Source organism: Enoplosus armatus, chromosome 12, assembly GCF_043641665.1.
Source record: "Enoplosus armatus isolate fEnoArm2 chromosome 12, fEnoArm2.hap1, whole genome shotgun sequence".
NCBI lineage: Eukaryota > Metazoa > Chordata > Actinopteri > Centrarchiformes > Enoplosidae > Enoplosus > Enoplosus armatus.
In genome coordinates, this window is record NC_092191.1 from 3,039,088 (window position 1) to 3,058,238 (window position 19,151).

Below are 19,151 nucleotides of genomic sequence, written 5' to 3' on the forward strand. Positions count from 1 at the left end.
TCTTCAGATGCCAAAAAGTTTGCACAAATGTAATGATCTACATTGAAGGTGCCATCATTATTTCTTCTAGCTTCTCCTCCACAGCTCAGCCGGTCACGCTCAGCCAGAACAGTGTTTAGGTGTTTGAAACTGGGGTGAGGAGAAAGACGAGACTGCACGTCGATCTGCGGCTCTTTGCTTGAGGACTTTGCAGCCTCTCGTTCTGTTTTGTTTTCCGTCCTGCACTTCACCGACGAGTCAGATCAGGAGGGGTGGAGTCTCTGAAGTACTTATAGGTGTGAATGTGTGCAAGTTACTGCCTTTTAATGTTTGTATTTCATGAGTGTTTTCTTGCCTTTCGGTGATGAATTCCAGCCAGACGTGAATCCCTTAAAAGTACGGTGGCCCTGAGAGATCGACGCAGTGCAACTTAAGAAAAACACAAATAGACAAAACACAAAGGAAATTAAGAAACACATTCACAAAGTTGTTTTGTTATGCTGCACGTTTGTTGTCAGTTTGTTTTATTAATCTGATGGTGTTCTGTCTATTTTCTATCTCTCTCCAGCCGCAGAGTGTCGAGCTCTCAGGGCCGCCGTAAATAAGTGCTTAAATGAATGAACTTGGATGAGGACTGAGGTTCAGCAGTGAGTTCAGATGATGCCTTTTGCACACATGGTAGTTTGTTGTCAATTGCTGTCTGAGTAGCTGCGCTCTCGTCTGCCAAAGCAAACAACTTTTTTCGCTATTTCTCTACTGCCTTTACTCTTTCATTAGTGGAGTGCAGAATCCCTCTAAAGTGGATTAATCAGCATTCAGCTCTCAGATAACAGCATGTAGAAACGTCTTATTTTCTGGGGTTGCTATAAGACGAATCAGTCCTCAGGTAAAACATGATAAAGCTAGTGGAGGGAGACTCTGAGACCTTTTTTGATTTTAATGATTAGTTGCAAATCCAAGCAGTGAAAACACTGACGGCAAACCAAGCTTAACTTGCTGCCTTGATGAAAGACCTCTTAGGTCTGCACACCGTCGTCTTGTGAGATGCAAAAGACGTCATCTGAACCCTCAAAGTGAACAATCGTTGACTGAACTGACGACAAACTACGCTGGTTCTTTCTGCCCCGTGTTGTGCTTTCGATGGAGAACCTTTAGGGGACAGTTGGCTCCTTCACAAATGTCAGCTTGGGCCAAAAACACGTTTGATGCTATCGTACGTTTGTATTTACCTTTTAAGACACTTTAATATTAACCTGTGAATTTAAGAAGAGGGGTTGTGTCCAAACAGACTGAAAGTCAGCAGATATTTTAAATGTTAAATCTCTCCACCATTCAGGTATTTTCACTTCACACTCAAACAGTTATTAGAAAGCATAAAATAAATTGAATTGCACCAAACACGTACAGTAACGTTTCGCCAACATACAGTGTGTCGGTGGGGTTGTTTTGCACTTTAGAGTTAAAGACAATGTCCTTGTTTTTGAATGTTCTGAGGAAGAGGATTATCGTGACAAAGGTACTGATAACAGTGATGATGATTGTGAAACTGATATTAATGTTTTCTGTTTCTCGTCAGTGTTTGAGAGCAGCAGCCTTATGTGTAACAGTAACTTATGAACACGCTGAAGCTGTTTATCCTCCTGCGTCTCCTCGACCTTCTCTTCACGTCCTCTCAATACTGTGAAGAAATGTTTCTCCAGAGGTCGTTTCAGTCTGTAATCACACAGTTTGAATTTCTCGACGCATGTCGGCTCCATGTTCAGCTTCTGACGTCAAATGTGATTTTATAATTATTTATAACAGCATGGTAGTTCTGTATTTTATCTTTAAACGATCCTGTTGCCTATCAGATTATTTTATTTATGATTTGAACATGAGATGGATTTTGTAGTTAAAGCACTTACAGGAGCTTGTAAAGCAGTTAAAAACTAAATGAAACAACTAATTGAAGAATAATAACAGAATACAACGGGGAGAATAGATCAAATACAATTATTCAGCTATTTAGACGGAACATTTGCTGTAAAATGTTTCCACAAATAAATTAATTTCAAGACTTTTCAGCAACTTTAGAAGAAAACAGAAATGCTAAAGTTTGTGAATGTTTTCTGGCCAGTGTTTTGTCAGTTTAACGCCCTTCATCATGATTTCATCTTGGACAAACGGTCTCTTTAAATGAATAGTTCGACATTTTGGAAAATATGCTTATTCACTTTCTCGCTGAGAGTTAGAAGATTGTCACCACTTTCATAAACCGGGTTAAACAAATGAGATATAACTTAATTATTGAGCTTTAGAGCCGCAGGTAGCTGGATTCTTTTCACATTTGGACAGAGCCAAGCTAACTTTTCCCCCCGTTTCTAGTCTTGATGCTAAGCTAAGCTAACAGTCATATTTACAGACACAGACTTGAGAGCGGTATCAACCTTCTCTTCTAAGAAAGTGGATATACGTATTTACCAATATGTGGAACTATTCTTTTTAAGGCTTTGGCTTCCTGTTTAGAGGAGGACAAGTATCTGAATTAAACTGCTGATTTACGACTGAATCATATTTTCTTTATTTATCACAGGCTGTTCAGTTTGTGGACAAACCAGCGGAGAGATTTTCATGCCTTAAGTGTCTCTGCACGAAGTAACGTGTGTGGTTGTATCAGACTTTTCGTTGTCTAAATAAAATAAAAAATATTTTAAACTTGATTTGAAGGTTTGTGAGTGTTGGTGTTATGTTGAGTATGCAGGGTGTTATCATGCACACGCGTCGAACCTGTCAATAAATAGAATTAATAAAACGACAGTAGATTAAATCAAACAGCACTGACAGTTGGTGGGAGTTTGTGAAGCGACCTGGAGGACGATCCTGCTGTGTGTTTACAGAGGGTGTGTGTGTGTGTGTGTGTGTGTGTGCGTGTGTGCGTGTGCGTCTTTTGGTGATGAATTCAATGTGACCCACTGTGTACTCTCACAACAACAGACATAAAAGAGACACGCACACTCACCTGGGTGTGAGCGCTCATTTACCCGAACAAATGCAGGTCGACAGTCGGGCTGCATCCTGGACCTGAAGAGGAGGAAGAGAAGTGTGAGTGAGTGCGCTCTTATTGATAAACTAATAATTAATAATAACAATAATAATAGTAATTTACTGTGTATCATGACAGGATACAGTGGAGTCTGACATTCATGTATTTATATCAGATATCAGACATTATAAAGAGTTAAGATTATAAAGGGGATGACAGGTGACCTAACGGTTATTTTCATTATCACTTAATCTGCCAATTGTTTTTTTCAATTCATTGATTCATTGTTTAGTCTATGAAACGTCAAAGATAATGAAACTTTAAACTCTGAGTTGATGCAGTGTGATGTAACAGCTCACAGTTAATAACTTAATAACTTATAGTGACTTTGAAACCTGCAGTAAACTGAGAGACAGAGGTACTGCATCTCCTTCTTCTTCTTCTTCTTCTTCTTCTTCTTCAGCCGTTCCTTTCCTTGCAAATCTTTCTGACATCTTTTGTTTTAAAAGGAGCTTCATGAAACATTTTACTTACATTCTTTCTTGCCAGTCGGGTGAACGATGTCTGAAGGAGGTGGAACAGTGAGTGGAGGAGTCGGCCAGTCTGGAGGACTTGGGTCACACTCTGAGGACCAGTATGCAGACAGTCCAAACCAGCCAAAGGTATCCTTTATACTTGATACGACACAGTGAGTTACAGTCTCTTCTGCTGACGTAAGACACCGTACTTAACATCTTAAATTGGGTCAGTGTAGGTCAAGAAATGTGTTGCAAGTTACCTGAATGACCAGGTGATGTTAATCCATTGAATCAGCTCGTTTGAAGGCAGAGACCATTATGACTGAACCGTGCAAGCTGGACCACAATGTCACAGGGTCAGTGTGGTTTTAGGTCCTAGCTGAAACACAGCTCTGGCTGCTGGTTCAAAACAAAAAGAAACTACATTTTCTCTTTCCTGACAACTGACCTTGATAATGACTGTCCTCTCTCGGAAGCAAAGCCCGAATAATGTGACATTAGCACGCTATCGTACACTAACTCCTCTTAGGGAGGAAGTCCTCCAAATTAAACGTTGGTCCGAGCCCTCCAGAACAACACATGGAAGTGTCTTCTGATCTTACACTGCTGTGGTTGAGGTTTGATTAGGTTTCGGCACAAAAACAACTTGGTTAGGTTTAAGGGAACATCGTGGTTTGGGTTAGAATTGCTGCTTCGTTAAGGTTAGGGGACCTTCGTCATCACGGCTGCAATAATAACCACTTGGTTAAGGTCAGGGAACGATTGTGATCACAGTTAAAAGAAACCAACGTTCACTGTCAGGAAACAGGAAATGAACAGTGTTTTGCCGTTTTGTTGACCCATCGTCCACCCAGACCTCCTCCCTCTGTGGACTTTGTGGCTTCATAATAACATCGCACTACTTCCTCCTTTGCTCCCGACAGACAACAGTCAGTCAGAGGACTTTGTCACTTTAGGGCTCTTGTCAACTGTCTTTCACCTCTCTCAACTAAACTATGACCACAATCTTTATCAGTCCCCAAAGTTAATAAACTGTAGTGAACTGTGGCAGATCAGAAAATGACCTACAGCTATCCTGGGCTGTCTCACTAACTCATGTCTTCCTCTCTGTCCAGTCCAGATCAGGCCCTGAATTCCTCGGTCTATCTCGCTGTGCCGCCTGCTACAACCAGCAGGCCAGCTCCATGTCTTGGCGGGGGGGTGACGGAGAGTCCAGCACTTCGGCCGAAGACTCTGGACCAGAGGTGGACTGGGAGTCAGAAGCAGAGTCCAGCTCCAGCAGCGGCAGCTCTGGGAGGGCTTTATCAGAAACACTTGAGAAGCCCTCAGCTGGATCTGAAGATCCTGAATCTGGAGGAAGAGCTGGTGACGGACAAGAGGAGACGGGAGAGACGTCGGAGAGCCGGGAAGATAAAAGCAGGACAAAGCGGGTGACTCGGAGGGCTCCACTCGTCAAGTCTTTCTCCCTGCCCACCTCCCTTACTCCTCGCCTCACCCCTCTGTCCCTCCTGCCCCGCCCTCATACAGTGGTCTCCACCCTCCACCTACAGGTGGTGTCCCAGAAACACGACGATGACGCCTTCTACACCGTCCAACAACACCTGTGTGAGAGAGAGGATGAGGCAACAGAGGAAAGTAATGGAGGAGGAATCACCAATCTGCTGCCTCCACAATCGCTCCACTCACAGCAGGAGGGGTTACCATGGCAACAACCAGCATTAGAGCAACACCAGCTGTCCTATCAGTACCAACAACAACCACATCAGCTGTCGCATCAACAACAACTTCAACACTTTTCTCCTCTCTCAGCTGAGGGTCAAAGGTTACCACCACCCCTGCACACACTTCCTGTGTTACACCCCCTGACTGTCCACCCCCCCCCACAGGCCCAAAGTGCACCACAGACACATCTGCATGGACCCAGTCCACAACCCTGCTGGTACTGTTACCCAATGCACTGTCCTTACTTTCCATACTAGAGTCATTGCAGTGGTGGACGTTAAACAGTCCTGCAGTGTTGAATAAAGCCATTAAATGTTTGAAACATAACACAAAGACGTGAATGTAATGTAATAAGTTTAATGAAATGTTTGTGAGCCTTTAGCGTACGTAGTTTTGCAGTTTAAGGGACATTTTATCATCTTTCCTGAACTCTAGTTACTTTTTGTCTTGATATACTGAGGTTACAGTGACAAGAAGTGGTTAGCATTCACCACTGAAACTCTGTAAGACTCTGAAGCATGGACGGATGTCTAGGCCTCAAGCCGCTGTCAACTTCTGTGGTCTACAAACAGTCATACATGTACATGATACAAGACATTTGTCCTCTTTTTTGCTGGTTATGTGCTGTTGGACATTTAAGAGAGGATATATATGCTGATTTCTTAACAAAATTTTAATTTCAGTTTGATTTTAAGATGTGGATGTGAAGATGTTCCAATAAAATGAAATATGCTGAGAAAGTTTTTCAGGCTTCAGCTTATAATTGAAGAAAATATTGCCACTTGTATGTCCAGCAGAAATAGAACAACATGGGCATCGCATCAGAGTCCTCTTTCTTGAGAACTGTCAAATGTTAGTATTCATTCACATTTAAGTAAAAAGTACCTTTTCTAATCCTGTCTCCTAAAACTGAGGGTTTGTAAGGGGTGCATGGAGGACAACAGATCAGTCCTCCTAAGATCCAAATTACAGCAAGTTTCCAGAAACTCCAGCTCCACAAACAGCCACTTTTACAAATAAATCCCTGAAGGATTTGATCAGGTTTTTTTGGAAATGATTCCCAGCCCACATATTCCATTTCACTCTGAAATACGTCACCTTACAGAAACTAAAGATGCTCTAACTGCTGCTTCAGTGGGACTTTAAGGTTACTGGTTTTGTCTAAAAGCTACAAAGAAAGATTATTGGCTTGTTAGATGTTTGCTGCTTGTTTACTTCCTCTCTCTGCCTTTTTTTTTTTTTTTTTACACCTGACCTACTTGAGGTAATTAACTGGGATTGATTGACAGTTTATTGAGGGCAGGTTGGTGAGAGACCAAAGGGAGTCAATCATGTTGACTGACGAACCAAAACAATCGGCTTAATGCTGCACAGAGCTGCAGAGTTGTGTTGATTCTCAGTGAGATCGGCAGTATGTCTACTATTGACTGTGTCACAATACAGGGAGTCATTTAATAATTTATTAATATCACAGAAACATTGCTTAGTGCAGCTTTAACATCTGTACCCAGAATCTAAACGGAGGAAGTCGAGTGGAAAACACAGGTGCTTGTTTGCCGCCGACAACAGAGCAGTGTTTTCTGTTTCACCTTCACAGAGCAGAGATGGACAGTTTCCAACCACATGAAAAAAAAACAAGAGGCTCTTTGTATGATGTGTGTGTGGTTTGTTCCACCTACAGTAGCCACTAAGTCTCTCCAGATGTCTCCACTGAGACAAAATGTTTCCACTACAACTGCCAACACACACACACACACACACACACACACACACACACACACACACACACACACTGATGTCATTGGTGGCAAAAGATGCAGAGTTGGGGGTAAAAAATGCAAATGGCCACAGCAGATACACAGAAAGTACTTTTCTCTCTTATGTATTGTTAAAGAGATGTGCGTTATGTGAAATACATTTGACCTTGACTATAAATGACGACAGGAAGTAAAGAAAAACTGACAATAGTTTCATTCATCAAAACCCTTTTTTACTTCCTCTGAAAATTAACTTGCTGAGATTTAAAGTTTGAAATTGGAAACCAATCAGTGAAGAACTGGTCTGCTTTATTTTTAGCCGAAGAGATATTATGGTATTGATGTGCAGTTAAGATGAGACTATTTTTGAAAACTCTTTATAGTTGTTGCCTTCATGTGAGCTCTGACATCTTATACTGGTTGAATATGGGGGAATTATTGTAGCCATATTATTTGCAAATGTGTGTGGATAGTTTTGAAACTCTATCTCAATCTGTTTTCTGCATATACAAATACAAATACACAGAGCACACACATACACATGAGATGCAGTTTCACAAGCACTGCAGTCATAATTGTATTTTTGGAAAATCAAAAGAGATAAACAATAAGTACGTAAACATGGACGCTGTGAAAAGTGTAGCGTAAAGTCATTTTATCACATTAAAAAGGTTCCTGTTTCAGTTTATCTTTGATCTGAATTTATGAATCCGTGCGCATTGATTTCCATGTCACTTATACACTTCTTCTACCATATGACGTCTTATGGCAACCTTTGAAATATGGTTTGGAAATAATGTATAAGGAAATCAGTATATGTAGGCTCAGGTCTGTAGCTAACATTATAAACAAGCACATCAGCTCCTCTTTCTGGGAATTTAGAGTTTTTATCATTGTCGGGGGAGTTTACGTTCTCCAAAAAAGCATGTGGCATAGCATAATTTTATTGCTGGCAGTGTAAACGCTGCTTTGAAACAGCACTTAAACCTTCATGTTCACATGTAGTTTCCCCCCGGGGATCAATAAAGTATTTCTGTTTCTGATCTGATTCTGATTCTGATGTTGGGAAATAAAATTTATAGGAAATGGAACAGTTACCTGAATAAATAAAATATTACAAATCCAAATAATTTTACCATTTTAGAGACCTAAAGGCTGCTCAACATTTTCTGAGAGGGCTTGGGGTGTTTGTGGGCCAATAATTAAGGATTAGAAATATCATTTATCAACATATAAAGTAAAAATTTAAGTTGTGGCAACAAACCGAGCCAATCTCTTGCCTCAACAAAGGTGAGTCCTGATAAGTTAGAGTTTTTATCTGTGGTCATTATGAAGCGAGAGAGATCTGTAAATGTGTGTTCTTTAGTTGTGAACTTCTTCTCAAGAATGTAATGTCGATCGATCGGTCCACAACTTTGATCCAGACTGAAACATCTCAACAAATATTGGATGGATTTGGTTTTTAGTGACATTTCATGGCAATTATTAAATAAATATACTATTCATGCCAGGATGTATTGTAAAAATTGAAGTGATCCTAAGGTGATCCTAACTAGCTCCATCTTCAGCTCAAAACTTCGTTAGTCCTTCGTTAAGCACCAAAAACCAGCAACACTAATGACATTCTCATCCATCAGCCTCAGCTGTACTTTGTGTTTACTGCTAATAAACTAATGGATAAACTAATAAAATATTATATCTGCTGAACATCAGCAGAGTTAGCATTGTCACTGTAAGCATGTTGCCACGCTAGGGATAGCATTTAGCTCAAACCACCGCGGTGCCTAGATGCAGCCTCATGGCTGTGGACTCTTTGTCTTGTTTCTAATTTAATACCTGAGTCTCTCATAAGTCACATGGTCTCTTCTCTCATCAGAATAATATCAATGCAAACCGTGATGAAGATAGTTATGCCCGTAGTCTTAACTTCCAATGTTCTTGTGTAACAGTACTCAAATAATATTGATCCTGGGCTAAATGTGGCCGCGAGCAGCACGATGAAAGCTGTACATTTAAGCCGTCGTAATCATGAGGAATCAGACTGAACACAACTGTATGTTATTTCATATTTTGGTTACTACAGTGCAGAATAAAAAAGACAAGAAATGAACTCTCGTCTGACATTATTACACTATTACTTCTGCATCAGAGTGTATGTTTTAGAAAATGCTGCAGTGACTAGGCTACTATTCTCTCTCTCTCTAAGTCTGTCAATTAGTGATAATGGACCCCATCGGCCAAAAGAAGACCACTCCCTCCCTCTCTACTCCCTCCCTCCTTGACACACACACACACACACACACACACACACTCTCTCTCTTTTTCTGTCCGTCTTTCTTTCTATCTCTCAGTCAGTAATAATGGAGCCCGGCAGTCCGAAGAAGATCCAGTTTGCGGTGCCCCCGCTGCAGGGACAGCTGGACCCACAGGCAGCCGAACATGTGAGTGTATCCGAACATGTGTGTAACAGAGTGTGTGTGTGGGGGGGGGGGGGCAGTGTGGGTTCATGCATGTGAGGGCTGAATGGGGCTTCTATCTGTGATCTTGTGAGTCTTGTCTGGAATTTTCTATGTGTGGGTGCAGACCAGCATGTGTGCATAAGTCGGTCTCATGATATCTGCTGTTGGTGTATCTGGGTGACAGCATGTGTGTTTAATGGGTCCGTCATATTTGAGCAGATGTGCATGTGACACATTTGAGTGTTTTGCAGGCTGGTTTGTTTTCATGTCTATTGGCAAAGGGTTTTATTAATATTTGTGTAGCATTGTTAGTATTTGTGCGTTTGAAAGCAGATGGTATGAAGGATTAAAGGGGAAACCCACCCTAAAATAAAAACACACCCAGCGGTGTTTCGTTCTGCATTCCTGACATATTTACTGTATTTTCAGTGTACATTTCTCAAAACATGTCCTTGTCTTCCAATAATCACAAATGTTTTTATTCATGTGCTTTTCCTTGTACAAGTGGCTGCTGATGTAAATGTGACCATCCAGAGACGTCAAGTGACATCGTTTGCATTAAATTCACTCCTGTCACGGTAGATCTGCAGCTGATTGCAACAAGTTCACGCCCGTTCTCTTGGGGGGGTGTTGAAAGGCATTCTGGGAAACATATTCTGGGACATCACTGACTATCTTAACTGACCTTAAGTAAAAGTGGGAAAGCCAGGCAGAGCGATAGAAAGGCCCATTTATCTTCTGAAAAGTAAAGATGAATAACATGTAAAGAGTATCTGAAGTGTAATTTTCCTTTAACTGATTCTGAATGGCTCCGCCAGTAAAAAGAAACAGAAGCTGGTCTTTCATACAAGCTTAAACGTTCCTTCAGGGAGTTAAAAGTCCCTGTAAGGCCTGAGCGTGGATACTGGTCTTTGCTTTGCTGACGTCTTTATGAACTGTTTAGTTGATGGAAACCGGAAGTTGTTCATTTTCTAAGGAAGCTGGTAATGAACGGTGACAGATTAGGGCCCCTCTGTGGCTGTTTGGGGAGCCCCTGTGTTGGAAACCGCCAGCATGTCCAGAAAGATAAATCTTAGCAATGGTTTTATGAGATACCATCTTGTAAAGTCTCCGCTCCAGGATGACGATGAACATTTACATTCCCGCAGTGTGGCAGCGTTGTTCCCGTCGTCCGGGAGCTGTTTTTCTTCAGTTTCTTTTAAGGAACAGTGGGTCCAATCTTTACATCAGCTCCGTTGGTTTATGTAGTTATTTCGGCTGTACAAGCGATCCTTGTAAGAAGTATTAGAATAGTCAGTAAAAAGTGTCTGTAAATCACTACAGGTCACGTTTCTCATGTTACTGTTGGGAAAATTAATTTAAAATGTGGGAAAGTTGTGATTTTCAGGTAGGTACTAAAGCTGTAAGTGGATGGTTATTTTTTTAAGAGGCATTTTGAGTAATAAAACAGAGCTTTAAGTATTCAGGCAGATAATTACATGCTCTCAATTAAGTTTACACAAATACGCAGGAGAGTGCTTTTACAGTGTAAGAACTGGGACAGTTAGTTCCAGTTGGCAGTTCTAATTAACTTTTATTTAGAAAGTGAGCTGAATTTTGTGTTTTTAAAGTCTAATTACTGGGACAGCAGTCAAGTCGTGGCAAAATGTATTTAACGTTCATTATCATACATGAGTGTCTCATCACGCTTTACAAACAACAACAACAACAACAGCAAAACCAACCAACCATTAAAACTGAACACAAATTAAAACAGGCAGAGATAAAACGTTGCTAAACAATGGCAGTGAAGCAGCAGACTGCAATGAGAGGATTAAAACAAACAGAAGTGTTGAACCAGCCGCATGGCAGGTGAGTTTGACGGTAAGTCAAGTGGCCTTAAAGGTTTCCAGGTTTGCATGTCGGAGCAGAGAGCTGAGGGAAGTCAAGGAGCCACAATGAAAATATGTGTTTGTTTGTGTGTTTACCTCAGATCCGTCGCAGAAGACCAACTCCTGCCACTCTGCAGATCTACAGACAACCTGGCACAGGTGAGAGAGAGAGAGACGGGGGGGGGGGGGGAGACAGCTGAAAAGTGGCAGCTATAATGGAACCTTAATTAGATTTGTGCTGCAGCTTTTGGTAAGTGATCTCAGTGTTCAGACTGGGCTGATGGATGCCTAAAGAGAGTGTGCGTGTGTGCGTTGGCTCTCAGCTCTTATAAATCCCTCTGCACAGGAACTGACTGATTGAATAAGCGGCCTGATTCCATTTTGTGCTCACTGAGGCTGGTTCCAGTATGGTTGTATAAAAGCTCTGCAGCCTGAGGTGTTTTCAAGCAGCCATTTCTTATTTTCTCAAAGAAATCAGAGAACAAGAACGTTGGTATCAAACACAGCAGGAAGACTGGAAACATAAACATGGACAGGACACAAACATTTCAGTATCTTCAATTTTAAGAGAGAAATCAATCCACAGAATTATATATAAATATATTTTCTCTCTCAGAAAGTGGCCAACGGTTGATTTGTGCACCAAATTTCAGAGATTTTCAGTCTTATTTTTCAGCAACATACCACTGACAGTCACTGTGCAGAGTGAAAAGCAGCTGGCAGCTGTTACAACAAGAAGTGGCCGTGTGTTCTTAGCCTTGAAACAAAGATCACCATGACAAAAGTGCAGATGTTGTGTCTCGAGTTGAGTTGAATTGTTTTCAGGATTTTGCGTTTTGTCTTCGACACATGCTGATGTTTTCTCAAAGTAAGTAATGTACGATTTACTGACTTCTACTGGCAACCTCTGGGAATCATGTTTGGTCTCTCTTAACGATAAATCCCCCGAGCTTGTTTTATTTCCCTCAGAGCCAGAAATCTTGTTACAGCTCACAGTTGGTGTTTTCAAAACGGCTGAGATTCAAAACATCAATATTGAGCTGGAGGGGAGTTTTGGAATTTGGGAGTGGGTGATATGTGCCTTCATTACCATGAAAACACACACACACACACCCATTGTAGTTTATTTTGACTCCCACACATACACCATCCTGCTGCTGGAAATACCCACTAAAGCAACAAATGTGGATTAATCCGCAGCTGAAAATAGTCCCCAACAAACGCACTATTTACTTTTTATTTTCCAAAACTACAGTGCCCAGCTGTTTTAGGAGATTATTTCATGGGACTCAACAGTAGCGAGGGAGTGAGTTAAAGAAAGTTAATAAACTATTGTTGAAGAACAAAGGGTATTCGGAAAGCCAGAAGTCTCAGCATCTGGCCCAGTAACCGCTGAGTCAACGGCCCCTTTATTAAAAGAGACTATAATCACCTGCAGGTGTTAAAAAGGTGATTTCTCAATACTGATTCCAGGACTTCCTGCCCCGCAACAGTGCTGTTCTGATCATATGGAGTTTATCTAAAAGCTGCGTGATGATCACAGCACAGCTTCAGGCCACAGAGGAACCAAGACTGTTAAGGCCCACTACCAAACCAGACCCACGTGGTTTGAACTGATTTAGGAACAGACCCACTAACACAGACACTATCAGATCCCCGAGCTCTCGCTTGTGGGGCTGAAAAACATCCGTCGTGCAGATTTGTGAACGGTGGTGCGCCATAAACTTAAAATAAAAGTGAGCTAGTGACAAATCGATAAAAAGGGAGAGCGCTCAGAGCTGTTGTCTCGTCTCTCCTGCAGATGTTGGAGATCAACACAACGCCAGCGGAGAGTCACAGGTTTGTAAAAACGTTGTTTCTACCTACAGATGCAGGGAGGAGTGGGGAAACACACCAGCAGGTAAACACCAGTGTCAAAGAATGAGCTTCCAATCAAAGGACACATAAAGACACAAAGGGGGACAGACAACCTGCCAGATGAATGATGGCTTGTCTGGGAAGTCGATGTTGTGATGAAATGAAATGGTCTCCTATTGGATATTCATTTTTATGTATAAGCAACAGAACTGTTTTTACATTATGTTTATAAGCACATTGCTTGTCTTCATCATCATCATTTACTGAAACTTCTTGTTACAATGATGAATCAACTTCTTAGCATTTTTAAAAAAAGTGCCGTTTGGACCGCTTGTGGCTTATGGACTGTGTTAAATCAGGTTATAACGTGTTCTTTCTTTCTGTTCTGCAGGCTTCAGATGCCTCTCAGAGGAAGCAGAGCACCTACGCCCCGCCCACCATGAAAGGTAAACACAGGACCATTTTCAGCCTGGTCTCACAGGACTTTAACGTGCACAAAGTCTGAAAATGTGTAAAAGATGCTCTGTGAAAGGAAAGCCGGAGAAATCCATTTCCCCTTGAGGAAGGGATTATGAGCAGGATTTACTTGGTGCATCTCAGGTCCTTCTGCAATCTGCTGTTTCCTCCAGTGAATCACCATGAAATGCCTCTAACATGGGAAAATGAGATGAGATGTTTGCAGTAAATAACGCCAGAAACAACAAAGACACCGCAACAGGCATTTAAAATACAAACTGAAAACATATTACGAGTTTTTACTTTGCAGAAGTGCCTGTAAATGAAAAGAGAAGAGAAGCGGTCCACTGTTGGCGTCTTTTCAAACTCACTGAGATCTCTGAATCCATCTTTTGTCCTTCAGTCATTAGATGTTGATTTAAGGCGGGACCGAGCCAACAATCAGCACGTTGTTGGGAAACATGATTTAAGCTACATATCACATAGTTACCCACACTTCTTCATTCAGTATATAAACAAATACATGTTCTTTGTTCAGAGCCAAAGATCCTCTAAAGTCACAGGATACTTCAGTAAGAATTTCTACTGATGTACTTTGAGGTCTGTACTGTCATGTACTGGAGGTTTTGTTGCAGCTGTGCACACACCAGTCTCCCCCTTCCTCTCCTCAGTTTCACGGTTTCTATATGTTTGTTTTTTTGTATGGAAGTTCTGTTTGTTTTGTTTATTGCACCTTGTTTTTCTATCTCTGTGTTATCTGTAGCTATTTCTGGTTTTACTCCCACTTTTGTTTTTTTTAGTCTTCAACATTTTTCAGTGTCAGATCAGCAGGCTCAGCTGGCAGGCGGGGGTGGGTGTGGGGGTGGGGGGTGTACAGCGGTTACTTCTGATGGTTTGGTTTCTTAAATGCACTTGTTCTTGTTCTGTGTCTAATATTTCCAATTCAGAGATTTATGCCTCCACCCAAAAACAATGGATGTGAAACATGAACATGAACATCATTCATCATTACGTCAAACTCTCCTTATCTATATAAATAAACCTGTCATATGTTGACTTTTACATTAATTATAGCATCTAGTAAATGGCATGAGGGTGTGTGTTTGTCTGGCTAATGCAGACAGCAGGAGACACTTAGTTTTATGGCATGAAAATTAGTTTATTACTATTATTTAGTGGGGTTTCCTTATCGTTACTTTTTTATTGGTAGTAGTAGTAGTGTGCGTTTACCTTTGGGTGTGCAGGATATGTAAGTTATATATTGTCTCTGCAATAGTGAACACAGTAGTGATCTCTTGAGGAGCTTCTTTACTTGACCACAGAGCTCAGATTTGATCCACAGTACGTCCACAGAGCACCTGTCTGATGGCTTTTGTCTTTTAAAAGACTTGGTTGTTGTTGTCATTTTGTTATCATCGCCTGTTCTGAATAATTTATAAAAGTGTTACGGGGTCGGAGGCAGCAGTTTAGAGCGGCTGACTTAGCAAAGCCTTCGTATTCTCTACAGAAGCTCTGTGTTTGACTTCGACCACGTGTGTGTGGGACAGAAAGCTGTATTTCAATGAGTCTGTAGGAAAAGGTGCAGGTTTTTTTAGGGGAAAAGAAAGGAAAACAACATGTAAGTGCATGTAAGTGTGTGTGTGGAGCTCTCTGTTAGTGAGTGCAGCACTGAGTTGGTTCCGGGAAGTGGAGACAGTAAAAGCTTTTCTTTTATTGATCCCGTCTGAGTGAGTGAGTGTGTGTGTGTGTGTGTGTGTGTGTAGGCCAGTTAGCTAATAGCCTCATGAATAACTGCCTATGCACCAAATGCTTGCATTTACATACTGAAGGAGCAGAAGAAAAAAAAAAGTGCGCTTTATTTATTAATCTCGTCAGGTTTTATTCTCACACTGTGGTTTTTGTGATCAGGTTTATTGAATATTGAAGGCGAAACGTTGTTTTTAAGCAGACTTTACGTAAATATTTAGCCTCTTCTGGGTCATGACGCAGCGTTTAGACAGACATCTACAAATCAAACTGAATTTAACACTGATCCAAGAGGCACTGGTTGTTCATAGAGCCACGGCTCTTTTTGTTTGGGTCCTTGGATATTTACCACAGAACAACACTGGAGTTTGATAGCAGAGGATTTTGTTTAGTAAATCAGGAACCTTTGTCCCTAAACAATCTGCGAAACAAATTCCCCCCCGAAGCTCCCAGCTGAGTGGGATATTTATGTTTAATATAAGATGTCAGGGAAAGCTACTTGCTAATCTTCAGTTGGATTTTTTTGTCTTCTAGTTTTCTCGCTCAGTTTCAGTTTGGATATTCTCCCAGTTTTTGAATTACAAATTGATTTTAGTTTGGTTGTTTTGGGCTTCTTCCGCTCTGCGACACGTCTAGTGTAGTTGAAGCGTCTCTCCACTAGAGGTGCTCTTCTCTCCTCAGAGCTTCAGCTGGGGGTGGAGCAACACCTTCTCGGGGCGGGGCTCTGTGACACAGACGGCCAGCTGAGCCCAATCACGGCACAGCTCTATGCCACCGCTTCCCTGTGGGCCAATCACAATGGGCCAGAGGAAGCCAATGGGAATGAGGCGAGTCTGCTGTTAGCCAATCAGGAGAGAGGAGTGGCAGAGAGCAACAGTTCAGGCGGTAAACTGTTTTCAGACAGAAAAACGTACACACTTTGGCCAGCAGTATACTCCAAAATAAATCTAATCTAATCTAATAAAACAAAAATATACAGCAAGCAACTCATAATATGATATAATTTTCACACTGAATTTCAATGTTTGTCTCACAAAGCATTGTGCTATTATTTTTTTTTAAGTTATTTGGAGTATACTTTTGGCCTTACACACACCAAATACACATACACACACACACACACACACACACACGTGTTAATTTCATTGACAAAATCATTCTGAATAACAACTGTATTATTTTTCTCAAGTACATTTCCACAAAACTTAGTTACCAAATAAGAACAAATATTTTTTCTCAATTCTATTCAAATGAATTAAAAGTGTAATAATAAAATTTACTAAGCGACTAACTGAAGCCGACAGTTCACATAAAAAACAAACATCTGGATAAATAAATATAGAGGTTTTTGGGAGATTTGTCTGTTAGTCAAGTTAGCTGGGCTTGAATGGAAATCTCTATAATGCAAAGAGTTTGCTCTTTCGTTTAAATACAATTCTGCAGCTTTAAGGAGCATTTTAGTTTCTTTAAGCTCTTTGTTGCGTCTGAGCGGCTCTTATCAACCACTGCAGGCAGCAAACAAGCCCTGATAAAGCAACTGTTCACCAGCGGGGGAGGAAGTACTCAGATCCTTTACTGAAGTAAAAGTATTAATACCACACTAACAGTACTCTTTCATAAATATTCTTTCTTTTCATATTATTAATGCATTGAAAATATTACTTAAGTAATTAAAATTAAGTATTAAAATTAAAAGTACTCAGCAGCCTTTTACCGTTGTAGTTGGTTGAGGTGGCGCTCATTCTTAACTTTTTTGCGTCGGACTATAATTATTATTTTCATTATGTATTAATCTGCTGATTATTTCCTCCATTCATTGATTGATTCTTTGCTTGAGGGAAAAGCGGCAAATCCTCACATTTGAGAAGCTGGAACCATGAAATGTTGTAACATATATACACAAACATTTTATAAGCTCTTAGTATGTTTTGTGTGGAAATGTTTTGATTTGTGAAGTAACTAGTGAGTACAACATTTCCTTCTGAATTGTAGTGGAGTAGAAGAATAAAGCATGAAAGAGACTCAAGTAAAGTACAAGTACCTCAAATTTATACTTAAAGAAAGAAATATACTTGGTTACATTACACCACCTGTGCAGCACCACATAGACAAAGTTTGAACATCTAGCAGGTTCAGAGCTGAAAGGAGACTCTGGGTGCATAACTATAATAACTGAATCAGTCATTAGGTGTAATTTCCCCCCCCCCCGGGGATCAATAAAGTATTTCTGATACTGATATTAAATCAAACACTGATGAATGCAACAAAAGTCATTACATGTTGATGCGCAATCTTTGAAAAATAAACACTGACACACTGTCTGTTACTAATACTGTAATAGACAGAAATACTGTTACGAATACTTCAGTCTAGATTTATATTTCCATAAAAACTCTTTGTTCTGTAAAACTCTTGACTACTAACAGCACTAACTCCTCTGTCTCTCCTCTCTCGTCTTCCCTCCTCCTGTGGCTTTGCATGATCTTTCACTTTCCTGTCCTCTTTTACCTCCCCTCCCTCACCTCCTCCTCCCCCCCCTCTCTCCCTCTTTCTCAGATTTGTCATGTGACCACAAACAGGAAGCGTCCAGTCCGGACTCCGTCTCCCGATAACCACCTTCGCTCACATTTTAATTTCTTTGTCTCTCAATAACCAACTCTTCCCTCTTACTCACTGCTGCTCATCTGATCCCATTAACACGCCGCTTCACTCTCGTGCCACACATAAATACAGCTCTCCCTCTCTTTCACGCACACACACAAACACATAAAGAGTTTAGTTAAATGTCTTAAATCAGTCTAAAGTTAAATGCCTGTAGGTGACGTTGGTGAGGTTTTGCTTGTGAATAAAGATGTATTATATTGAAACACTTACTGAATGTCTGAGTATTCTTTATCCTTTAGTGAAAGTCTTTCTGAATAGTTTTAAATTCTCTATTTTTATGCAAAAAAGTTTGGTAGTATTTGGGGGTTTGCTTCATGTTCACTCCCATGACAAACAAAAGGAAAACATGATGACAACATGTAGGAGTCAAATTAACTGCAGTAAAGCTAAACCCAAGGGAGGCAGAAGAGAGCGCTGGGACAACCATTAAGAGATTAAAACATTAAGAGTACAAGATTAAAAAGAATAAAAAAAGGTTTTAGAAAGGACATTGCTTTGTTTGTGTGCAGCATTTATGCAGCAGTAAATAGCATTACATGCCTGCCTTCCTCAGATCTGTGTGACCCTGCTGTGTGGAGATCAACATCCCCCGGCACCACTGCATTAACAGCTGAAATGTCTCTATAAGTGTGTTTGTGAATGAGTGTGTGGTTTATACAACATGTGTCCCAGTGTTTTTATCACATACCACAGACGGGATGTGCTGCAAGACGGAAAAAGAAATGGGATCTATTATAATAGCTTTTCAATCCATCAATAACTTGGATTAAATCGTTTTAAAGTGATTCATTTCTTGCTTTCTATCATAGACAAACTGAATTTATGTTTTATTTTGGCCTGTTTCCTGCTCTTCTTCAAGGATTTAGCAGGTATTTCCTTTTGGTGCTGCGTCCAACATGCAGCAGGATTCATTAGAGGACTGCTCTTCTTCACCCTTTACTGCCAACAGTTCCTCTGTTTTATTTTGTAAAAGTTCTCTACCATTGCAGTTCGTGTTTGTGTACATGTGGTGTGGATGAGGATGCTTTCATTTTAGTTTGTCTTTCTTTGCCATCACTTTACTTCATTTTCATTTCAAGCTGGTGGCTGTGGTGTGGTGT

The 19,151-nt window shown here is 40.7% G+C and overlaps 1 protein-coding gene across 1 annotated transcript; it reads left to right on the forward strand.

Annotated features, from left to right (window-relative positions):
* Positions 1-9,358: 9,358 nt before the first annotated feature.
* On the forward strand, positions 9,359-18,256 carry LOC139294422 (protein phosphatase 1 regulatory subunit 1A-like). Its single transcript, XM_070916317.1, has 6 exons — positions 9,359-9,439; positions 11,430-11,487; positions 13,130-13,167; positions 13,577-13,631; positions 16,069-16,272; positions 17,944-18,256. Exons 1-6 carry the CDS (start codon positions 9,359-9,361, stop codon positions 17,997-17,999), a joined length of 492 nt encoding a protein of 163 aa, XP_070772418.1. The 3' UTR covers positions 18,000-18,256.
* Positions 18,257-19,151: the final 895 nt, after the last annotated feature.

Coding starts and splice junctions, on each gene's coding strand:
- LOC139294422 (XM_070916317.1), top strand. CDS start 9,359: ATGGAGCCCGGCAGTCCGAAGAAGATCCAGTTTGCGGTGCCCCCGCTG. Junction 13,168..13,576: donor ACGCCAGCGGAGAGTCACAG/GTTTGTAAAAAC, acceptor TCTGTTCTGCAG/GCTTCAGATGCCTCTCAGAG. Junction 16,273..17,943: donor AGAGAGCAACAGTTCAGGCG/GTAAACTGTTTT, acceptor CCTCTTTCTCAG/ATTTGTCATGTGACCACAAA.